The following is a 25,219-nucleotide window of genomic DNA, read 5'->3' as shown; positions in this document are numbered from 1 at the left end:
AGCTGGTTAATTATCACTATAGGCTTATAGGCTGCCACAGTAACTGACTGATCCCATTACTCTCAAGTAATCTTATTCCTGCTTTTGGAACAATGAGGCACTTTAATTCCTAAACCATAAAAACAACACCACAAATCAGACCTAGGCTAGTCTTTGACTGAGATATCAGCGTATTATAACATGGAAGAATTTGAACTGTTATTTGTAGGTTGGGATATAAAGTCTCAGATTCCTAATTCTATAGGTCATTAATTTATAATGTGTTTTAAGGTATCAGGAAAAAAAATATTTCAAAAAGAGTTAGAGGGAGTATAAATACTAAGCAAGAAGTAGACAAAGATTATGATCTCAAGGAAACCTTAAAACTATATTTTTTAGAGTACAAAATGATGATTATTCTAAGTGTAAACAATACAAAGATAGTTATAGCTAACAAATCGCAGTGTTTTGCAAGAATTATCCTTTTAATTTTCACATCAACCCTAAGAGGTGGGTACCTCAATTTTCTCCATGAGGCTTAGAGAGACTAACTATTTTCCTCAGACCATTTTTAAATTTTTTTTTAACTTTTATTTATTTATGAGAGACAGAGAGAGACAGAGCATGAATGGGGGAGGAGCAGAGAGAGAGGGAGACAAAGAATCTGAAGCAGGTTCCAGGCTCTGAGCTGTCAGCACAGAACCTGACACAGGGCTCGAACCCATGAACTGCAAGAACATGACCTGAGCCAAAGTCAGACACCTGACTGAGCCACCCAGGCACCCCTGCCTCAGATGATTTAACTAATAAATAGTGGGGCCAGGACCCAACTATCAACTTCACAGTCTGAGTTCCTAACGAAGATGCTATGCTGCTTCTTGATATATACAGTATGATCTGTTTTTCTTGAAAAACTAATTCCTTTCCCCTCTCCTGCTCCCCCAACCCCCATAAAGAAATACCAATAGGCATACAGCGAAAGTCTTTCTCCTACCCAGAATCACATCACTCCCACCCTGCCAAATCTCCTCTCTGGAAGAAACTAGTCTTAGCAGTTTCCCCTGTAGACTTTCAGAGAAATGTTATACATATATAAAAATTATCAAAGAGTAGTATGCTATAATGTACCTTGCTTTTTTCACATATATGTTGGAAATAATTTTAAGTATATCTGAGTTATTTTTTAATGGTTATGCAGCATTCCACTAAATGGCTATTCATATAACCAGTTCCCTACTGAAAACATTTAGGTTGCACCTAATCCTTCATCACTATAATCAATGCTGTAATGAATATATATGTGTGTGTGTGTATATATGTATATACATGTACCAGTATGTCACATGTACCAGTATGTCAAGGTAAATTCTTTTCTTTCCTAAGGTAAATTCTTGGAAGGATTGTTAAGTCACAGATTTATGCATATTATTTTTCCCAATATTGTATTATGAACAGTTTCAAACAGAAAAAAGGACAGAATTTTACAGTGGACATCTATATGCACATCATCTGGATTCATGCATTAACATTTTACTGTACTTTTCTATCATATATGTATCCATCCATCAATCCATCCTTTTTGATACATGTTCAAAGTATGTTTCTGGTACTTCTACAATTTCATTTTTCGCATTTAAATGTTTGATCTATGGACAGATGTTTCAAGTGAGAACTCTGTAGCTTTAGAGCTCAAAAGGACTATATAATTCATATCCTCAGACTCCAAACTCTTCCTGATGCATGGCTCTGTCAAAACTAGCAACCACAGCACTGGACAGCAGCGGCAGCCAGGCCTTTCTTGTAGCAGCAATGACTTCAACCTCTTGGGTAGAAAGGAAAAAAAGAGAAGAGATAGTAATATTGGACATCAGCTTCACAGCCTTATCTTGTCTCCTATGTGTGCCAGAGTGCTTGCGCAGAGATTGGGAGAAAGTAGAGGGTGTGAAACTGGTTTTGTCCATCTCTCAGACTGGTGACACAGCTAACAAATAACTATTTGATAGAACTGCCCCATTTCTATCACCTGTCCCTTTGCTCATGATATTGTTTAAATGGCCTTCTCCACATCCTGAAATCTGAACTGTTCTTTCAAGGCCCAGCTCAAGTTTTATCTCCTCTGTGATGCTGCCATTGATTCTCTCTTCTATGTTTCAAAGAATTTTATTTTCCTGGCGCTTATGAATTTTTTACTTTGCACTATAAATAAATCTGTGCCTAAATTTGAAGGAAGGAGCCATTTATTATTTATATTTATAGTCCCTAAAATGTCTCACATAGTATTGTGCATGGTATTAAATAATATTTAACAGTAGATAATAATTCAATAATTATTTATTGAATGATCTTAAACAATCCTGTTAACCACAGGAGAGGGACCTGTCTTTTGAGGCAAGACCATACATTTCAGGACCTCTGCATCCTGTCCCCTCTGTGGAGCCAAAACACTGCTTGCAGAACAGAGGAGAGGGTACACAGAGATGAAATGAGGTATGGTTGGGTAAGGCCAAAGATGGCAGTGCTATTTAAAACACACTAAAGAGGGGGCACCTGGGTGGCTTAGTTGGTTAAGCATCTGACTTCTGCTCAGGTCATGATCTCACTGCATAGGGTTCTGCACTGACAGCTCAGAGCCTGGAGCCTGCTTTGGATTCTGTGTCTCCTTCTCTCTCTACCCTTCCCCCGTTCACACTCTGTCTCTCTCTCAAAAATAAATAAACATTTAAAACTAAATAAACAAATATATAAAATGTCACTGATAGAAACATTTCAGCAAAAATAGCTACATGATCAAAAATCAACATGTAATTAGCAAATACACTTATAAAAAAATAAATAGAACACACTAAAGGGGAGTCTGGGTAGCTCAGTCGATTAAGCGTCCAACTTCAACTCAGGTCATGATCTCACTGGTCGTGGGTTCGGGCCCCACATCAGGCTCTGTGCAGATGGCTCAGACCCTAGAGCCTGCTTCAGTTTCTGTCTCTCCCTCTCTCTCTGCCACTCTCCCACTTGTGCTCTTTCAAAAATAAACAAACATTAAAAACCCACTAAAACATGCAGGGTTCTGGAAATGAGGCCACCTTAGTGGTCTACTCCACTTAGATTGACTTGCACTTACTTAACGATAAGCCTTTCTCCCTCATTTTTAAAAATGTTATTGAGATATAATTCACATACCATGCAATTCACCCATTTCAAGTATATAATTCAATGGTTTTTAGGGTATGCAGTGTTCTGCAACGGTGGCCACAATCAATTTTGGAATATTTCATCACCCCCAAAAGAAACCCTATACCCATTAGAGTCATTCCCCATTTCAAGACTTGTTCCCCCTCTACCTCCACCTAAGCAATTGCTAATCTACTTTATGTCTCCACAGAACTGCCTTACCCAATGTTCATATGCATGCAATCATACAATATGTGGCCTTTCATGTCTGAGTTCTTTCACTTAGCAGAATGTTTTCAAGGTTCATCTGTATTGTAACATGTATCACTGTTTCCTTTCTTTTTGTTGCTAAAACAATATTCCATTCTGTGGATGTATCACATTTACCCAATTATCAGTTGATGGACATTTAGGTTGTTTCCAGTTTTTGTAAAAAAATTTTTAAATGTTTATTTGAGAGAGATAGAGGGAGCAGGGGAGGGGCAGAGAGAGGGAGACACAGAATCCGAAGCAGGCTTGAGGCTTCGAGTTGTCAGCACAAAGCCCAACACCGGGCTCGAACCCACAAACTGTGAAATCCTGACCTGAGCTGAAGTTGGACGCTTAACTGACTGAGCCACCCAGGCGCCCCACATGTCTTCATTTCTTTTGGGCATACACCTAGGAGTGAAATTGCTAGATCATATGGTAATTCTGCTTAACTTTTGAGAACTGTCAGATTGTTTTCCAAAGTGGCTGCATCATTTTACATTCTCACTGACAATGTATGAGGGTTCCAATTTCTCTAGTTCCTCAGGAACACTTGTTATTTTCTGTACTTTTGATTATAGCCATCATAGTGGGTGTGACATGCTATCTCATTATTTGGATCTGCAAGTGCCTAGGAACTAATAATGTTCAGCATTGTTTTGTGTACTTATTAGCCATTTAAATATTTTCTTTGGAGTAATGTCAATTCATATTTTTTGCCTAGTTTAAATTAGGTTATCTTTTTATTATTGAGTTGTAGATTTCTTTATATATAATACAAGTCCCTTATCAGATATGTGATTTGTAAATATTCTCTATCATATTGTGGTTTTAAATTTTTTTATTTATTTTTTAGAGCAAGAGAGACAGAGCATGAGCGGGGGAGGGGCAAAGAGAGAGGGAGACACAGAATCCAAAACAGGCTCCAAGTTCTGAGCTGTCAGTACAGAGCCCGACCTGGGGCTTGAACTCACAGACTGTGAGATCATGAGCTGACCTGAAGTGGGATGCTTAACCAACTGAGCCACCCAGGTGCCCCATGGGTTGTTTTTTCACTTTCTTGAAGAGATCCTTTGAAGCACAAATGTTACTAATTTGATAACTTCCAATTTATGTTTTCTTTAGTTGCTTATGCTTTTGGTGTCATATCTAACAGGGCTTTGTCTAATCCAAGATCAGGAAGACTTACTCCCATACTTTCCTTAAGTGCTTGTTATGAACCCAGTTGTGTCACCCTGAAACTCCTATGTTGAAGCCTTGAACTCCAGTGTGGCTGTTTTGGGGGTTAAGACTTTTAAGGAAACAATTAGGTTTAAATGAGGTCACAGGGTGGGGTCCTAACAGAATAGGGACTGGCGTCCTTATAAGAGACATCAGGAGTGCACACACACAGAGGAAAGGTCATGTGAAGAAAGAGCAGAGAAGGTGGCTGCATTCAAGCCAAGAGAGTGTTCACTGCCCTGCTGACACCCTGATTTTGCGCTTATAGCATCCAGAACTGTGAGAAAATAAATTTCTGTTGTTTAAGTCAACTATCCTGTGACATTCTGCTATGGCAGCCCTAGCAGACTAATAGTGTTTTATAGTTTTCACTCTTACAGTTAGGTCTATGATTCATTTTGAGTTAAGTTTTATCTAATTTCATTCTTTTGCATATGGATATCCAGTTTTCCCAGCACTATTTGTTGGGAAGACCATTCTTTACCTATTGAATTATCTTGGTACCTTTGTCAAAAATCACCTGACCATAATATGATGGTATATTTTGGACTCAATTGTATTTTGTTACCCTAGAGATCTATCCTTAAGCCAGTACTACACGGTTTTGATTACTGGAGCTTTGTAGTAAGTTTTGAAATTAGAAAGTGCAAAACCTCCAACTTTGCTCTTCTTTCTCAAAATGGTTTCAGCCATTCTGGGTCCCTTGAATTTCCATATGCATTGTAAGATAAGCTTGTCAATTTCTGCAAAGACAGTGGGATTTTTGGTAGGAATTATGTTCAATCTATAGATCAATTTGGGGAATGTTGCCACCTTAATAATAAGTGCCCCAAGTGCCCCTTAGATCACTGTTTCTACACCACCTGCCCTCCCCCCACCTGTTATTTTCCTGCCTCTCTCCAGGAGTAGGGCAGCACCCTCAGGGTTCCATCCCAGCCAAACCCACTGACCTTTAAAACTCCAGTCCTTAAGCCCCCCTGGTTGCAAGGACTCAGGAAATTCAGCCTTTCTTATTTTTCCAGCCGATGGTTTTGGGGAAATGTTCTCCTTGTGCATTCTCATGTGCCCTTCTCTCTCTTTCTTTCTCTCTCTCTCTCTCTCTCTCTCTCGCCTTTCTCTGCAACCACAGGTCTTTCCCCTCCATAGTACCCATGATACATTTCTCCCCTAAGGTACGTCTCTATACTTCCTACCTTCTTCAATGTGGCTTCTTCCTTACCTTTAGTTGTAGATTTTTTTTCTATCAGTCTTCAGGTCGATTTTTGGGCTATTTAGAATGATATGATAGTTATCTAGTTGTGTTTGTGGGAAAAGACAAGCCTAGTTTCCTCCTACTCAGCTCCCATTTTCTTTATTCTCTCCGTATAATTATATATCTTTTAAGGAAGCTGAGAGGAAATTATATATTTATATTTTGTAATATTAATCTTGTAATTTACCATTTCTGGTGGTCTTCATTTGTTCCTGTGGATTTGAGTTACCATTTGGTATTATTTCCTTAATATTGCTTTGCTCCCACCCACCTCCTTAATTCTGTTATTATCAAATATATTACACTTTTATATGCTACTGGCTCAACAATACAATTATAGTGTCTTATGCAACTGATTTTTAGATCATTTAAGAAAGAAGAAACATGGGGGCGCCTGGGTGGCGCAGTCGGTTAAGCGTCCGACTTCAGCCAGGTCACGATCTCGCGGTCCGTGAGTTCGAGCCCCGCGTCAGGCTCTGGGCTGACGGCTCGGAGCCTGGAGCCTGTTTCCGATTCTGTGTCTCCCTCTCTCTCTGACCCTCCCCCGTTCATGCTCTGTCTCTCTCTGTCCCAAAAATAAATAAAAAAACGTTGAAAAAAAAGAAAGAAGAAACATGTAATTTTATTGTATTTTATAATTATTTTACCAGTGGTTGGATTTTCTTGATTTATTTTTATTTTTTCCATTAAAAAATTCAAGTATATTAACATACAGTATTATATTAGTTTCAGGTATACAATATCATGATTCAACAAGCCTATACATTTCTCAGTGCTCATCAAGTTATGTATGTATGTATGTATGAATTTAGTAGGCTGCATGCCCAGCACAGAGCCCAATGCAGAGCTTGAACTCATGATCCTGAGATTAAGACCTGAGCTAAGATCAAGAGGTAGACACTCAACCAACTGACCCACCCAGGCGCCCCCAATTTTGTACTTATTTTTTTTAAGTAAGTTCTAGTCCCAACATGGGGCTTCAACTCATGACCCTGACATTAAGAGTCACATGCTGTACTTACTGAGCCAGCGAGGTGCTCCAAGTTAAGTGTACTCTTAATCCCCTTTACCTAGTTCGTTCATCCTGCCCCCCCCCCCCCCCACGCCGCCACACACACAACCAACCTCCCCTCTGGAAACCACCAGTTTGTTCTCTGTATTTAAGAGTCAGTTTAGGGGTGCTTGGGTGACTCAGTTGGTTGAATGTTTGACTCTTGAGTGGTTCAGGTCATGATCTCATGGTTCATTAGATTATGCCCCACATTGGGCTCTACACTGACAGTATAGAGCCTCCTTGAAATTCTCTCTCTCCTCTCTGCTCTTCCCTCTCTTTCTCTAATAAATAAAATAAAATAAAATTTAAAAAATCTTTTTAAAGAAAATCTGCTTTTTTTTTGTCTCTTGTTTCCTCATTAAATTGTTTCTTAAGTTCCACATATGAGTGAAATTATATGGTATTTGTCTTTCACAACTGGTTTGGTTTTTTGTGTGGATTCCAATTACTGTCTGGGGTCACCTGATTCCAACATGAAGAACTTCTTTTTGTATTTCTTGTAAGGTAGGTCTACCAGCAACAAAATCTCAGTTTTTGTTTATCCAAGAATGTCTTTATTTCACTTCATTTCTGAAAGATAGTTTTGCTGGATATAGGGTTCTTGGTTGACAGTCAGTCCTTTGATTACATCATTCCACTTCCTCTGGGCCTCCATTTTTTTTTTTTTTTTTTTTTTTTTTTTTTTTTTTTTTTTACTGAAGAAAAGTCAGCTCATAACCTTATTTGGGTTCCTTTGTATATGACAAGTCATTTTTCTCAGATTGCTCTCAAGATGTTCTGTTAAAAATTTGGTTTTTTAAAATTTTTACTATGATGTTTCTTGGTGTGGATTTCTGTTTACCCTATCATTGAGCTTCTTTGATTTATACAGATCAATGTTTTTCATTGAATTTGCGATGTAGTCAGCCATTATTTTGTCTTTGAATATATTTTCTGTCCCTTACTCTCCTTCTAATATACTCATTACACATGAGTTGGTGTTCTAAATTATGTCCTACATTGCTCTTGGGTACTATTCATTTTCTTTATTACTTCTTCTATTCTTCAGATTGCATAATCTCTGTTAATCTATCTTCAAGTATGGTGATTCTTTCTCTTGCCAGCTCAAATATGTTGAGCCTCTCAAGTGAAATTTTCATTTAAGTTACTATACTTTTCAACTCTAAAATTTCCATTTGGTTCATTTTTATCTCCATATTGATATTCTCTATTTGATGAAATACTTTCATCATATTTTTCTTTACCTCTTTAAGGCTGGTGTCCTTTAGATTTTTTGACATTTTTATAGTAACTGCTTTGAAGTCTTTGTCTACTAAATTCAGCATATGCTTCCTCTCAAAGGCAGTTTCTGTTACCTTTTCTTCCCTGTGTTGACTAGGCTTTCCTGTTTCTTTCCATATATCATAATTTTTTTGTGGAAAACTGGATATTGTAGATAATGTGTTATAGAAACTCTATAGATTAATTGATGCCCTCCTGCATGGGGCTTCTTTATGTTTCCTTTTTATTTGTTTAGTGACTTGGCTGGACAATGTCAATGAAATCTATATTTCCAACAAGATGCAGCCTCTGATGCTGTTCCTCAGAGGATGTAGCCTAGGGCATACACACTGTCATCCGAGGAAGACCACAGTTTTCGTTTTAGCCTTCTGTGATCTATTAAGTGTCTGCCTCTGTTGGTTCCATACCCAGCTGTTAACCTCCACCAACTGCTCTATTATACCGTATAATTCCTTGAGGTATAAATTGCTTCACAGTCTCAGCCAATTATATTTAAGCCCCATTTCATGATTTTGAGGCCACCCTTTGACATTTGTTTTAACCCTAGGATAACTCTTTCCAGCTGTTTCTCTCTGGTTCTCTGCTAAAACTTCTAGTTAGTCTATAGGCTAGTTTGTTGGTCTTATTGAGCTATCAGCGTCCTCTTCATTTCTTAGAACAAAAATCTCCACTGTTTTTGAGAGTGCCCTTAGACTTGAACTTTCCCACACTCAGTTCCAAATAAAGTCAGTTTTCTTGGGAAGGACTACAGAGCTTTCTGTCCTTGTGGCCTGCCTTTGCCTCCATGCTACTAGCAAGGTGGGCCAGGCCTATTATTCTTGGACTGCTCTGCCTGGGTTTAAGCTTTTGCTCCATAAGTGGGACTGGAATAGGAACGCAGTTTCAGACCTCTTAGTTATTCTTGGCTAGACCAGAACTTCTGTAACACAGAGGTGAGGAGGATGAGAAATGCTGGCAACCTCTCTTGGGGAGATATCGCCTCAAACTGGGAGCTAGGGGAAGAGGAAGGCTTATATTCTTGGCCACATCCAAGCTGAATAGTGTTTCTGTCATGGTCAGCTCGGGGGGAGGGAGGGAGTAGGTTGTAGTCTAAATGCCACACTCTCACTGCTCTTACCAAGACTTAGATTTCCTTGAATAAATGTTTCTCCACTTTGCTGTATGTCCTTAGGACAATTTCCAGTGATAAAAGATTGGGCTTTTTTTTTTCAAATTTATTTTCACAGTTTACAGTTATTTTGCTGGGGAGAAAGGCGTCGGCTTCTGCCTAAGCCTCTCTTTTAACCAAGGTGGAGATTTTCATATACTCAAAAATGTGCAGAGAATTGCTTTCATGAAAGGTGGAAATTTTCCATGAAGAGCTTTCATACGTTATCTATTGATTATCTCTCACATCTATACTTTTCACCCTCAAGGCTATTGCCTTGCATATATTCTGCATCACTTCTTGCCTCAAGTACTTCACTAACCTCCTAACTAGTCCTCCATCTTAATTTTCTCCCCCATTCAATCTATCCTCCTGCTACTGGAGTGAATCATCTGAAACTTTCTTGATTATTTACCTTGAGTGGTTCTGTAATGACTATAGACTAAACTCCCAACTACTTGGCATGGTACACAGGCCCTTAAACAGCTAGCTCCAACTTTCTAGCCTCATCTTTTGGCAATTTTCCAGATCTATCTTACATTCTAATCATAGAAGATAACTAGTCTTACCATGGTGGTTGGCTATCTTTCAAACTTTTGTGTTGGAGCCATGCTATTCCCTTTCCTTCTCTGTCTTGTAAATTTCTACTTACTCCTGTTTGTTCTGCAAAGGCCTGATCAAATAATATCCATCTTTTTCCAAGCACCTATCAAAGTCAGTTTATTGAGTTGAAAATCACATGTTAAATCAGAAATCAACAAATATTTGTTGAATGAGTATGTCTTATAAGCCTCTTTACTATATTTCTCCTTCCTTTCTAGACTCAAATTAAAAAACATAAGAAATGGGGCGCCTGGGTGGCTTAGTAGGTTGAGTGGCTGACTTCAGCTCAGGTAATGATCTCGCAGTCTGTGAGTTCGAGTCCCATGTCAGGTTTTGTGCTGACAGCTCAGAGCCTGGAGCCTGCTTCTGATTCTGTGTCTTCCTCTCTCTCTGCCCCTCCCCTGCTTTCTCTTTGTCTCTTTCTCAAAAATAATAAACATTAAAAATATTAAAAAAAGAAAACCATAAGAAATATTGAGACAGTTTGCTTTGTAGAAAAATAGAGTTGGTATTAAAAGAATATTAGAAATGAAGTTACAGCTGCCATTCTATTTAAATGAATAATAGCTAAAAGTATATTTATTCAGGGAGGAACCTCCTCTCCAAAAGATGGGAGTATGTGGGTAGCCATGTTATAATTCTAATAAAAGGTAATTCAGCTTCTGGGCTGTGCATTCTAGAGGGGGAAAAGGAAGGCTTCATCACCACATATTTATTTATGCAAGAAAAGTAGAATAAGTATATTCTGGGATAATTCTCACCCTGAATGCCCTTCGTTCTTAGGAGTTCTATACCTAGATAGGAAGATAAAGAAATTGGAATATCAAAATGTGGTATTCTGAGTACATTTACTTACTCAGGAAATCTGGGAAAGGTCCTGTTTAATTTACAAACGGAGTATAATCAGATTCATTGTCCTCACCAAGTTAGGAGAAATAAAAGGGAATTATGTTGGTTCTTACATTTTCCTTTTTCAGGTGAAGTATCTAAAGCTAATAACAAAACCATCTGAAAAGGGTATATTACTCAATAATAAAAATAAATACTGGAATTCTGATTCCTAAGTTAATTCCCTTAATATAATTTAGATGCCCTTAGATAGATGCCTTGTTTATCATATATATATATATATATATATATATATATATATATATACACACACACAGTAGTATAAAGTAGGTGATTCAATTTATTTAATGTAAACTATAGGCTAGTCAGTGAATAGCATGAGAAGAAGCAATAAACTCTAGCTCTTTTTTCCCATCTCACGGTATCTGAGGATAAAAATAAAAATCTACCCCAAATTTCCTGGTTCTCAATTAAGAAAATTCCCCAGACTTGTTTTTCAATGGAAAAGAATACTAACTAGATCTCAAAGAGTTGTTTCTCTGTATAAAATTTGCAAAATTGTATTTTTCCACTGTGTACCTTTGAGCAATGTGAACAGCTATGTTGTTTTCTGGTCAACACCTTTGGAGAAGCCACGTGCGCCAGAGCCAGTGCTCCACCTCAAGCGGCTCCCGGTAATTCTGTCCTGGTACTGACCTGAGGCAGTCATTTGTGCTAAGAAGAGCAGGTACACAGAGGTAGCATCCAATTGCAGGTGTCCCCACTGGTCATCACCCACTACGGTGGCGCAGGTTTTGGTATTGTATTTGGCATGGAGGCTATCCCTGGTACTCTGACTATATTTGAAGGATTCTACTTTATCCACCTGAAGAAAACAAAAACAGTGAAAGAAGGCTATGCAGAAAAGTCGTCCCATATGCCATACTTCTGTCATACTCTCACATTTATCAGTGCATTTGGTTTTCAGGCAACTGTGAATATTTAAAAAATGCTGTTACCTCTTTTTCCTGACAGTGACATAACTAGGAAAGTCTGCTGTTGCCATTTTTTTAATTTAAGCAATTAAATTATAAAATAATACCAGTTAAAACCAGCTATTTCCTGCTCATTACCTCTCTTTTACTTTTCAGATGGCTGTTTTGCCACATTGTAGACATAAACTCAGATGCCAGTGGTTGAGTGAAAACAGCCTAATGAGAGATAATTAAATTATAAAAAGATGCATTAGTTCCTAAAACAAGAGGTAGGAATTTTGAAGGAAATTCAGACAAAGGGATATATGTTGAAGGAGTAATGAAAAGAGTGGCAGAGAGATACATGGAGTGACAGAGAAAACATATGAAAGAAAGCTGAAACCAGAAGTGAGAAAGGAAACACTGTGCAAGGGACAACTGAAAGACTTAGCTCCTGAAACTCAGATTTGATTATATGGGCTTCTGATATATGACAGTAACTATTATACTTTTAAATATGGTTCATGAAGTTAGTGAATTTAAACCTATTTGGTAAGGTAGAACATACAAATACCTAAAATACAAAAAAAAGTAGCAAAGAAGGGGAAAAGAGAAATGATGACTATGAGACCCCAGGAGAGAAAGCACGAATAAAGAAGTTCAGAAGTGTGGAATTGATTTCCTTTTATTTCTACTTTAGACTTGTGTGCCTGTGGATAGTCACTTTATTAATCTGGGCTTTGCTTGCTTCTTCTAATAAAATGTAATCTTGGACTCAAGAAAATCAGTTTAAATTCAATGTGTGCAAGGTGTGTAAAGATCTCCTAGGATAAATGTAAAACACTTTTTTTTTGGTAAAATACTTTCGAATGAAAAAAAATCATAAATGCAAAAGATAAACCACAGACTGCTAAAAAATATTTGCAGCATATGTGACAAAACATTAATATCCATGATATACAGGAACTCAAGTAGTCAAGAAAGAGACAGCCCAAAAGAAAAATAGGCAAAGGATCTAACAGGTAATTAAAAGAGGAAATGAAAATTTTCAATTTACACCAGAAAGACGCTCAACTTCATTCAAGGTCAAGAAAATGCAAATTAATGCAAGGAGATATAAATCCTAGACACTTATCTCCAATCCTAAAATCTACAACACTGACAAAAGGTTTTTCCTCTAAATTTTGTACCAAAATGCATTTAGTGGCAAAACCTGACTCAGATTGACATGGGGCTATTTGTAGTTTTAATTTGTTCCACTCAGTGTGGAAATGCATGCTCCCCTACAGAGAGATTACTGTTTTTGATAATCCAGTGCTGTTCTGGACCTGCTGAGAGCATAACATAATATATAGCACATGCACTGGACTTAAAAATCTGAAAAAATTTGAATTCTAAAATTTATCTGGTCCCAAGGGTTTCAAATGAGGGCTTAGAGCCTGTGTCCTCTTTACTCGATGTCCGGAATTGCATGTACAGTAGTGATGAAGTATATTAAAGAGCCATTTGTAGAGGGGGCGAAAAAAGACTGAAAGGAAACATGCTAGTGGTAACTGGGTGGTGAGATCATGGGTGACAGTTCCTTCCTTGATTCTACAAATTTTCTAAACTTAAGTGTCCGCTGTTGGTGAAGTTGAAAAAACATAAGCTGTAAACATTCCCTAAAGGGTAGAGACACTATTACAATGAGCTTTTATTCGAGAGGGAGCTGGTACCAATGCCATACCTGTCGGATCATGCAGTGGAGCAGTCCCCTCATCAGCTTCACTACACTCTGCAGAAATAAATGGAAACAAGACTGTTATAAACATCCCTAGATGCAGGAACACTTACTCAGCAACTGCAGTTGGTACATGACCTTTTGCGAATGAGTAACCCTATCCTGGGCTCCTATTTACATGGCATTTACTTTATAGGTACACAGAAGAGCTAAATTGCAGCTAAAAGTGGAATCAAAAGCTGCAGTTGCTGCCTCCCTCAAGTCAAAAAAAGAATCCAAGCTCCAACAGGCTTATGTAAAACCAAGCCAACCATCCTATTAGAGGACATTCCACCCCGAGAAAAGAGGCAAGTCAGCTCTGAACTCCTAAAGCTATAAGGGTATTCTAGAATAGTTCCTAGGGCCTGGAAAAGCCAATGGTGTCACTTTTTATTTTTTCTAAAGTAGCCCAGACTTACCTTCAGGAGTTCACAGAAATATTTATCTGTACATTTTCCCTAAAGAATAAATGAACTTCAACTCAGAATAAGTATAAAGGGGAACTGTTAGTGCAACTCAACCTCTTTTCCATAGGGAAAAAAAAGCCACAGTATTCTTAGGTCTCAAGTCATCACTCTTTCTCTTACTGGGGCTTGGAAAGTTTCTTTTTTTAATGTTTATTTATTTATTTTGGGAGAGAGATAGTGAGCAGGGGAGGGACAGAGAGAGAGAGAGGGAGACAGAATTGCAAGCAGGCTCCATGCTGTTAGCATGGAGCCCAATGTGGGGCTTGAACCCACAAACTGTGAGATCACAACCTGAGCTGACATCAAGGGTCAGATGCTTAACTGACTGAGCCACCCAGGTGCCCCTGGGCTTGGCAGTTTCTAAATTAGTTAGCTTTCCAATCATAACATTCCAAAATTCTGGTCACCAACTATATACTGTACTGGTTGGTATAACATAATATAGTAATAATAATTGTATTACATTACAATATAGTAGAGTAATACTATACCATACTAGTTATACTACATGACACTAGAAGAGCCCATCAACAGTGGCACGGGTAGGCAATGTTTTGGAAAACATAGCATCAAACGGCTTCTCCATTTCTTTTCCCATTTTTATTTTTTTAATTTAAATTCAAGTTAGTTAACATACCTAACCAAAGAGGTAAAAGATCTGTACAATGAAAACTATAGAAACCTTATGAAAGACAATGAAGATGACACACAAAAAATGGAAAAACATTCCATGCTCATGGATTGGAAGAACAAATGTTGTTAAAATGTCTATATCCATTCAAAGTCAAAGCCATCTATAGATTTAATACAATCCCTGTCAAAATACCACCAGCATTCTTCACAGAGCTAGAACAAACAATCCTAAAATGCGTATGGAACCAGAAATATCCTGAATAGCCAAAGTCATGTTGAAAAAGAAAACCAAAGCTACAGGCATCAAAATTCCGGACTTCAAGCTGTATTACAAAGCTGTAATCATCAAGGCAGTATGGTACTGGCACAAAAACAGACACACAGATCAATGGAATAGATTAGAGAACCCAGAAATGGACCCACAAATATATAGCTTCTCCATTTATTTAAGCTTTCTGTTTCACGGTCCAAAAGAAATACAACCAGGTTACTCCAGGATATGCTAGCTCAGAGGTGGCTTCAGGACACCTCTGAAAATTAATCTACTTAGGAGCCACATCACTCTGTTATTCCTTCAAAACACTGAAGTGGGACTATGAGCAATAGGCATGATAAGGATTTAGTACATGTTAAGTCAGTTATGCTCCAACTCTTTATGCAGGCTTTTATTGAGAAAGAGTAAAAAGTGTATCCTTGGGAGAGCTCCCTTTGTTAACTAATTGCTGTCTATAAATGGTGCCCTCCTCTTACACATCAAGGGAAGAAATCATATACATACATACATATACATGCGTATATACATATATATGTGTATACACACACACATATATACACACACATGCACAGATATATATATATATATATATATAAAATGAAACTGACTGCAACCCCTATAAGAAAATCTCTATCATTACTTTGACCCTAATGAAAGAGACCATCCTTTTAATATACCCTGTTACAGAAAGCATCTGAACTATCTTCTACATGTCACCACATCCTCACAGGTTTCTATCACATTCTTTCAACTTTCTTGGCCATCAACAAGCCTTGCTACTGCTGTCTACATTTTCTTTAACTTAAACAGCAAACCTGGGAATCATGGACCCAGTGGAGAATTCCTGATTCCACTTTTGGCCTCCTGAAATGGCCATTGTCTGCCATTTCTGTCCTCAAATTCCAACTTCCAAGCCAGGATACAATTAATAGAAAGTATGGGCAGGTAGGAATGAGGGGAGGTATTTGTACTTTTGTATTCCTCCAAACTGGCCATTTTCTGTTTCATTGCTGTAGTTAGCATTAATTAGACATGTTTATTCATACACTAGAGCTTCTAACCACATCAAATGACACCCTCTTCTTACCTACTCTTTTTGAGGACATGGATCTACATACAGTAAAGCCTTGGATTCTGAGTAACTTGTTCTGCGAGTGTTCCGCAAAGATGAACAAACATTCCTAACAAATTTTATCTTGATAAACAAGTGATGTCTTGCAATATGAGTAGTACATGATGCCCAATGTCACATGATCACAACTGAGCCAATGGTTCTTCTCTTTCTCCCTCTCTCTCTCGCTCGCTCTGGGATTGTAGATGATCATCAATGCAATGTCACATTTCTGTGAAATCCTCAAAAGGAGACAAAAGCGGGGCGCCTGGGTGGCTCAGTCGGTTGAGTGGCCGACTTCGGCTCAGGTCATGATATCGAGGTCCGTGAGTTCGAGCCCCGCATCGGGCTCTGTGCTGACAGCTCAGAGCCTGGAGCCTGTTTCAGATTCTGTGTCTCCCTCTCTCTGACCCTCCTCTGTTCATGCTCTGTCTCTCCCTGTCTCAAAAATAAATAAAACGTTAAAAAAAAAATTAAAAAAAAAAAAGGAGACAAAAGCAAGTGTCATTGGATAGGTTACTTGTTGGAAGTTGCACAAAAAGAAAAAGATTCCATTGAGCCAATAGATAGCAGTGATTCTGTTAGTGATAGTGGAAGTCGTCCTACATAATAACCCTCCTCTCTTGTCTCCCTCACACCAGCCATAAAGGTTTTCAAAGATAAGTGCAGGTTAATTTGTTTCTTTTTCTTTTAGTTTATTTATTTATTTATTTATTTATTTATTTATTTATGAGAGAGCGAGAGTGAGCACACACGTGCAAGTTGGGGAGGGGCAGAGAGAGAGAGAGAGAGAGAGAGAGAGAGCGGGAGAGAGAAAGAATCCCAAGCAGGCTTTGCAAGGTCAGTGTGGAACCTGATGCGGGGCTCAATTCACAAACAACGAGATTGTGACCTGAGTGGAAATCGGACGCTTAACTGACTGAGCCACCCAGGCGCCCCTCATTTATTTATTTTTCTTTATATTTTGCATTTTCTTTATTATTTTGTATTATATTACAGTATTGTAATCATTTTTATGTAAATATTTTTGGGTTGTGGAATGAATCATCTGAGTTTTCATTATTTCTTATGGGGAAAATTTGCTTTGATATACAAGTGCTTTGGATTAAAAGCATGTTTCTGGAACAAATTATACTTGCAAACCAAGGTTTTACTGTATTTGTAAACTGACTATATAAGGACATATAACTATGTACAACCACTTCTACTTTAAGTATTAATCTCTTTCTCTTCAGGTATATGTACAATCAGATGTTTGTTGGGCATGTAAAATATGTAAAACACTTTATCAGGCTTTGTGGAACATAAAGATAAGGGATACAGAGCACATACGTTAAAAAAAAAACCTAAACTACATAGTCTACCTAACAACTCCTAGTTATCCCTTAAAATCTAAATTTTCTGTGAATCCTTCCTTGCTTTGTTCAAGGTAAAGACAAGACATTCCCACCTCTGTCCCACAGAACTTTGTACTGTATCTCCTATATAGTACCTACAGTATCTGTCCTAATGTATTATTTATTTGTTTATATATCTGTATCCCTCATTAGAATATAAACTCTTTAAGAAAATGGGACAGAGACCAGGTTTAGAAATAAACCTTTAAGTCAGTGGATTGAGTAGGCTTTATTTTTAAAAATATATATTCCATGTTTGCAAGTAATTCCCAAATGACTCATCAAAAAAATTGTGGGTGTGTGTATGTGTGTGCATGCACGCATGCATTTTGAGAAAGGGAGGATGTAAATAAGACAAAATGTTAACAATATAGTGAATCTAGATAAAGAGTATATGCAAATATGCTCATTTTACTATTTCTTATAACTTTTCTATAAATTAAAAAATTTTTAAATAAGAAGTTGAGAGCTAAATATAAACATTTTGTCCCATTTTGTTTTTTTATATCTAGTACAGGGCCTGGCACATGACAATTACACAAAGTCTGCTGAATGAAAAAGTGAACATGTTTAGTACAGACCATAAGTGATCTAGAAGTTCCAAGAAAGTCGCCCTGAGAAAGAAGTGATCACTGTACAACTGAGTGGTCTTATGAGGACAGAAACCATAGAAAAAGTGAGACTGGTGCTGGGCTTGAATGGACAGTATTAGTTCAGATTGGAAGAGAACGGGTATTGTGAGTGGAAGAAACAATTTGTTTTTGTTTTGTTTTGTTTTTTTTTTTTGGAAGAAACAATTTGTAAAAAGATTTGGAGGTGAGACTGTCCATGGCTTCCATGGAGGAAAAATTCAAAGACTTAATCTGAAGTCATAAGATCCAGGTTGTATTCACAGCACCACCAAATTCCAGCTTCATCTCCAAGCTTCAATCCCTTCACATAAATTGAGGAAGATAATACCTAATTCACAGGGTGTTGTGAGAATAAAATACTAATAATTATGGGGAAGTACACAGTACAATAAAAAGTATTTACACAAATGTCAGGTATTTTTATTAAGGGATTGTTTTTAGAGGAATAAGGAAGATACCAATCTGGTTAGAACTGGGAGTAGGTAATACAGGGCCCCCAAATCTTACAATTTTGAAAAAGCAGGCTAGGACCAAGCCCTAGAGTCTTGGCTATTAATCAAAAACATCTGGATTTTACTTGTCAGGAAATGAGCCACAGAAACATTGCTGAGAATGCAAATGATATAATTAAAATGTGTTTTTCACAACAGTGTTGTGATCAAGGTTTAGACTATGGTTGAGGCAGAAGGGAACAGAAAGGAAGAGATGGATTAAAAAAAATTACATGAATCAACAGACTTTGATCTGCATGTATCAAAAGGTAAAAGGGCAAGTCAGAAATCACCCTAATGGCACCACGTTTCAAATGCTGTTTTATAGAACACTAGTCCAAGAAATTCTGAAAAGGGTGTAAACCTCACCCTCATCTTACATTTGAAACGCACATAAGTACATCAAAGGCTCAGAGAAATAATGGAGTAAAGAAACCCACTGTTTAACATACCCCCAAGGTTAGTTGACCTAATGTTCCATGCAATACACTCTGGGAAATTCAGTAAATAATGTTGCTTAGGTGACTGGTAGAATGAGGACACCAATAAGAGAACAAGGACGTCTGCTGAGTTGCTATTGTTAGCTAATCTCTTTTTTTAAAGTATTTGTTTATTTGAGAGAGAGAGAAAATGGGCAAGCAGGGGGAGAGGCAGAGAGAGAGGAGAGAGAATCCCAAGTAGGTTCTGCACTGTCGTGCCCCGATGTGGGGCTCGATCATACGGAACAGTGAGATCAAGACCTGAGCTGAAACCAAGAGTCGGGATGCTTAACTGACTGAGCCACCCAGGTGACCCAGTGATCTCTTTTGTTTGTTTTTAGTAGGGAACATGGGGTTTCAGACATCCTGATTTTGAGAAGACATAGGATATGCAGGTACAACTGAACAGAAGACAATGAAAATCAGGGTTTGAAACTGAAGTGAGACCAGAACTAAAGATGAAGTTTTGGAAGTGATTCATATAAAGGTAATAGTTAAACTCATGAGAAAAGGTAAGAGACTACACAAAGAGAACAAAACTGAGGAAGAAGCAGAACTGGAGGCATCCAAAGAGCTACCTCTATTTGTGTGCCTATTTATTTTTATGGGTGTGCATCTTTATCTGTGTGACTAAGAGAAAAGGGCATTTGTAAAAACATATATGTGCATAATTATATTCTCACTCTAAGACAGAATAGTCACCTAAACCCTTGTCTCCTAATTCTCTTTAGTTCTTTGACATTATTTCGCAGAGAGAAACCAGTGTGAGAGTTGGAAGGAAGAGTAAAAATGATTAACAATTGGTTTAGGAAAATCCACACAGTAATGGAAAGTTGACCGTAGGTGGGAATTTCATCTGTCGATTTACTGGATTTAATCTATACTCATTTACTGGCCATAAGTCAATGGTTATTATCCCTAGTTTCACTTTAGAATCAGTAGGTTTTTTTTAAAACTGAGGGCTACTGGAGGGGAGGTTGGTGGGGGGATGGGCTAAATGGGTGACAGGCATCAAGGAGGGCACTTTTCGGGATGAGCACTGGGTGTCATATGTCATCACTGGGTTCTACTCCTGAAACCAAGACTACTCTGTATGTTAACTAACTTGAATTTAAATAAATAAATAAAAAGAATCTAAAAAAAAATAATGTCCCAGGGCTCCACTTCCAGAGATTTATATAAATTGTTCTAGGCTGGGGTTCAGTAAAGGTATTTCTTAAAAGCTTCCCAAAAGATTCCAATGTATGGCCAGAATAGGTTAGGGACAAATGTAGCTCACCATCTGTTATGTAAATAAAGCTTATCTCTGGCTGCTTTTGTGCAGCAACTGAAGTGCTGAGTATTTGGGCAGAGATCACACGTGATCCACAATGCCAAAGATATTTCCTATCTGGACATTTACATGATTTTCTGATCCCTGGTCTGAATTAACTGAGTTAGGTTTGAGAAAAGTTAATGAGACCTAATAATAAAATATGTTTTAACTCATAATGGAAGTTCATAGAAATTTTAGGATTCCCAGAGAAATGTTTATTTTTTGAAGGTGCTTTCTATTGTTATAATGTTTTTGAGATATTTCAAAGTTATTACTGAGGTAGTATGGAAAATATCTTTGGGTTCTGCTAAAAATTATTTAATGAAACATTAAAATTTAAAAGCAAAAAACTCAATGTTTCCTTAAATTCCCCCCCCTCCTCTGTTAAATTCTTTCTTCCTGGACCACAGAAGGAAAAATTTTAACTTTGCATAATGATTAGTCAACAAAGAGACAACAGATTTCTTCCAATAGTATTGAAAAACATTGGTCAAATTGTACTAGGTATGGAATCTTGGATATTGTTCCACTAATATTAATCTCTAGCAAAACAAATAAAATACTGAGCTCAAAATAGCCAAACATTACAGTAGGATGCAGAATTTCAGAGGTGGAGGGAGGAATAGGATTACAGGATTTTTAAAAAAACTCCTCTATATTTTCCAAATTCTTACAATGGTTATGTATGACTTTTATAAGCCATAAAAATATTGATCTGTACTTCTTAAGTTAGAGCAAAAACTCCAAAAATTTTTTTTGATGGACCTAGGTACATCCCAATAAATGGCTTGAAGGAATGGCAAATGCCTGCTGTTGCAGATGACAACATGGTGAAACTTCCCTATTGCCAAGGACTGCAACCCCGCAACATGTTGATGCCCTTAAAAAATAACCAAGTCTTGGGTGCCTGGGTGGCTCACTTGGTTGAGCGTCTGATTTCACTCGGGTCATGATCTCACGGTTCCTGAGTTCAAGTCCCACATGGGGCTTGCTGCTGTTGTCAGTGCAAAGCCCTCTTCGGATCCTCTGTCCCGCTCTCTCTGCCCCTCTCCCACTTGTGCTCTCTCTCAAAAAAATAAAATAAAATAACCAAGGCTCAATATTCTGATTTACAGATAAAGACTAGAATTCAGATTACCTAAGTCTGAGAGATACCGCTTGAGCAGATGGCTGGTGTAGAATCTTCTCCACTAATGGAAAATAATTCACACATACCTTACAACTGACGGTGGAATTTCATAATATTAAGAGACCCATGTAGCTCAGAATATCATTTTCTTGGTCATTCAAGAGAACAGAGCACTCTCTGTCTATAAAGGATGCTACTTTACTGATGGGAAGGCCTTAAAATTTGGCTTAAACGCATCTGCTGATTCTGACCTTATTTTGCTTGGGGAGGGGGACAGGCTCTGAAACAGTGGTCATAGGTATAAATTCAACAAATAAAGTCTTTACTTGTGTCTAGTTGTGAAAGACTCCTAATTTGTGTCAGTTACCCTCATACGAATACCACCTATCAATGAACACTGGGTGCTATATGTAAGTGATGAATCGCTGAATTCTATTCCTGAAACCAACATTGCACTGTATGTTAACTAACCATAATTTAAATAAACATTTGCAAAAGAAACAACAAATACCACCTATAATTTTCAAAAATGAAGTAAAATGATAGATACCTGCCTCCAACATCCTTCTCAATGAGAATAAATATGCTGGAGACTGCAAAATACCTTTACTTAGACAATTATAAATTTCAGCAAAGATCCCACAATAGGCTTTTCCACTATAACAGAACAGACTGCCCTCTCCCCCTGAATCAGCAAGTTTCAAGTTCCACTACACCAAAAAAAAAAAAATCAGTACAATACAGGAAAGCATTCTGGAATGTAATTTCAAGAAGGTGAAGAGAGAGCGAGAAAGGCAAAATATAGTTCTTTTATCTCCTTTGAGCGACATTTCTTTAAAACCCTGCTTCCCATTCAACCTCCCAGCCCACACACAGCTCCAGATCTCTTTGTATATTTATTCTGAGTACCTGCTCCAGTTCATAGGCCTTTGCCTTATCCTCATCCCGGTCTGCATTCTTCCGATAGGCCAGGCCCAAACCCCACACAGCCAAGATACTGTACACATTATCTCGGACCCAGGCATCTTTCTGATCATAGCTGGCTGGAAGCAAGCCAGTCACTGGATTCTGTAAGACCAAGAAAAACAGGACAGGCAGGTAAACATAAGGTGTTAATATGAGGAGACCAAGTCTATCAAATGGGTTACTGAGGGACTTTGGTTTTTCTTCTACTTCACCACTCTTTAGTTTTATAACCTCCTCTTCTTCTGACCAAGTGCAAGCAAATGCTATCTTGAACAAGGGGGAAACGCCGGCTGAAAACTTCCAAGTCTGAAATGTGAGTATTGTTAAAACAGAGGTAGTGTTTTAACTTTCCAGTTAGAAGGAATAACTATTAACAAAAACCCAGCATTATAGGACTAGAAAAAATATATAATTAATAGTGTATACAAGGTACCACAAATCTTCAACAGTTTAGTCTTAAGATGACTAAATGTTCTCCTACTTCTTTTCTTTGGCTGGAGGGCAAGAAGATGACCCCCAGACCTGGGGGAGGGGACGGGGAGTGTCAATAAACAAGCTTCAACACATTTTTCAGCTGTGCCCCTGGAACCCCGCTGTGGCTTCAGGGACGGGGTGGTGTGTGGGGGGGGGGGGGACGCTTTGAAGCCAAGGCTCAGGGCTCAAGGCTAACGGTACTTGACCCTAGTTCTGTTCTTGGCCCAACACCTATCTTTTCTTCAGGGTCCTCTACGCCTTCCCCAGCTAAGGGGCGGGAAGACCTGCTAAACACACACACACACACACACACACACACACACACACACACACCAGGGGTGGGTGTCACTCAGCAGTCTCTGTCTAGGCCATCACACTGCACATCCTCGATGATTACAGGCACCCCTTCACTTACCTGATGGCACAGGATGGTCTGATGCACCAGCCGAGCGTAGCCATCCAGTCGGACCCCGGAGTTACTTCGGCTCCTCATCGCGCCACGTTTCCAATCCCCTCAAGAGAAACAGCCTGCGTGCTACAGGGGCCCTGGGTCCTCCAAGTTAGGAGGCTCCCCAATGCAGCTCCACCCTCGCGGGGGGGAAGAGCCCGAGTGCCAGGCCCCGGCAGAGCCCTCCCACAGCTCAGGCCTGGAGCCGGCCGTCCATGAGCCTGCGGCGGCCTCTGGAACTCCAGCCCACGCCAGCAAGTGCCCAAGACGCTCACGGTCTAGGGCCCCGCCGCAGCTCCCTGCCACCCTTACTCCCGTCGAGCCTCCCCGCGAGGTTCCTGCATCCCCCACTCAATCCCCGGAGGCGGCCGTGGCCCAGAGCCTCCCGCGTGGCCTGCGGCAGCAGGTCACTAGGTGCTGCGCCGCTTCCACCTTGCGGGAGACGCGAGCTGGAGGCGTGGCGGGCGCAGCGGGTCCTGGCAGCTGCGCGCTAAGTCCAAGGGGTTCGCCTCGTCCGCCCCGCCCACGCGGGGGCCCCAGCACCCCCGCCCACTCCGCGGTCGAGAATGTGTCACCGTAGGCAATATGCTTTCAGAGGTTTATTTTCGAAACATTTCTAATGACGATTTAAGTTTTCCACACTTGCTGTGCATGCAGGATATTGAGGAGGCCTGGTTTCTTCTGCCGGCCTGGTTTTGGGAACCAATGGTAACTTCAGACCTAAGAGGCAAGACTCACACTGGCGTTAAGGGTCTAAAGAATTGGAATCTCTGGGGTTTTATTGTATTTTATACTTTTTCACTAAAAGAACAGCTTGAATTTCTCACTTTGACCCAAACCAAACAGGAAAGAAGTCCCTAAGGTACTTTACTCCTTAGCAACTGGTGAAGAGCCAGGCCCGGGAAGGAGGGGGGCAGTGGTGCGCTTTGAGGAAGCTAGTTTTCGGGTAGGGAACCGGGCTGGGAGGGAGCAGTACCTCAAGACCGCCTTGGCCAGAGAGGAGCTAGAGGAGATTGTGTAACTGCCTTGGAAGGCTTCCACGTGCGCACGTAGATCACGAGGCTGAGGCACCACTCACTCAGCTGAAAATAAAGGGGCTAAAGGGAGGCTAGAAAAGAAGCCTGCAGGCAACCCTGATCATTTGCCACAGGGTAATCGGCCCGCACCCCGCTGGGTGGCCCCATAGGGCCATTGCTCCCTCCGTTTGCAGCCCTCGACCCCAGTGCTTGATCACCGCTTATGCAAAGCCTGCACATGCTTTTCAAAAAATTTTTAACATTTATTTATTTTCAAGAGAGACAGAGTGCGAGTGGGGGAGGGGCAGAGAGAGAGAGAGGGAGATAGGGAACCTGAAGCAGGCTCCAGGCTCTGCTTGAACCCAGCAACAGTGAGATCCTGACCTGAGCTGAAGTCGGGTGCTTAACAGACGGAGCCACTCAGGAGCCCCTGAACATGCTTTTCAAAGTTGGGTTTAAGTACCAACTCTCAGGGTAAAAGAGTTAGACTGACTTTTCAAATCCAATCTGGAGAATCTGTGATTCGAAACCTTCCCTAGCCACCTCACCCAAACTAACCACCCAAGTGGTTTTGCATTTTCATTTATCTCTTTATTTCTCTAAATTTAGTCTCTTCTCTCATAAGCTCCCTCCATTTCAACACCCCCCTCACCCCTGCCCAAATTAACCTCAAGCCCAGCATCAAGGAGGTAATTAGCAAATATTTCTTAATGATAATGAAGAATGAAAAAATGCTCAAGAACTCAGACCTGGAATTTTCAGTTTCAACGGCCAGTTAGATGCAGTGGTACACTTAGAATTATTCTCAAGTGAATAGTTTCCATTGTAGTCGTCACTAGCTACACAAATGCCAGGACTGGCAAATAACAAGC

General features: G+C 39.4%; 1 protein-coding gene across 5 annotated transcripts in view; it reads right to left on the bottom strand.

Annotated features, from left to right (window-relative positions):
* Nucleotides 1–23,806, bottom strand: part of PHKA1 (phosphorylase kinase regulatory subunit alpha 1) — a 171,045-nt gene extending 147,239 nt beyond the window's left edge. For 3 of the 5 annotated variants that reach the window (XM_081793100.1, XM_081793101.1, XM_081793102.1), the window contains exons 1-4: nucleotides 23,299–23,806; nucleotides 22,353–22,511; nucleotides 13,483–13,530; nucleotides 11,500–11,668 (exon numbers count right to left, since the gene is read on the bottom strand). In XM_081793100.1, coding sequence (XP_081649226.1) covers nucleotides 11,500–11,668; nucleotides 13,483–13,530; nucleotides 22,353–22,511; nucleotides 23,299–23,376 — 454 coding nt within the window. In that variant the 5' untranslated portion in view covers nucleotides 23,377–23,806. The remainder of the gene's footprint in view (nucleotides 1–11,499; nucleotides 11,669–13,482; nucleotides 13,531–22,352; nucleotides 22,512–23,298) is intronic. The other 2 variants (XM_081793103.1, XM_081793104.1) reach the window with 1 other exon arrangement.
* Nucleotides 23,807–25,219: the final 1,413 nt, after the last annotated feature.

The sequence above is a fragment of the Panthera onca genome, chromosome X (assembly GCF_046562875.1).
Source record: "Panthera onca isolate mPanOnc1 chromosome X, mPanOnc1 haplotype 2, whole genome shotgun sequence".
In the NCBI taxonomy this organism is placed as follows: Eukaryota; Metazoa; Chordata; class Mammalia; order Carnivora; family Felidae; genus Panthera; species Panthera onca.
The sequence above is the reverse complement of the archived record's forward strand: the minus strand, read 5'-3'. Positions and strand labels throughout refer to the sequence as shown.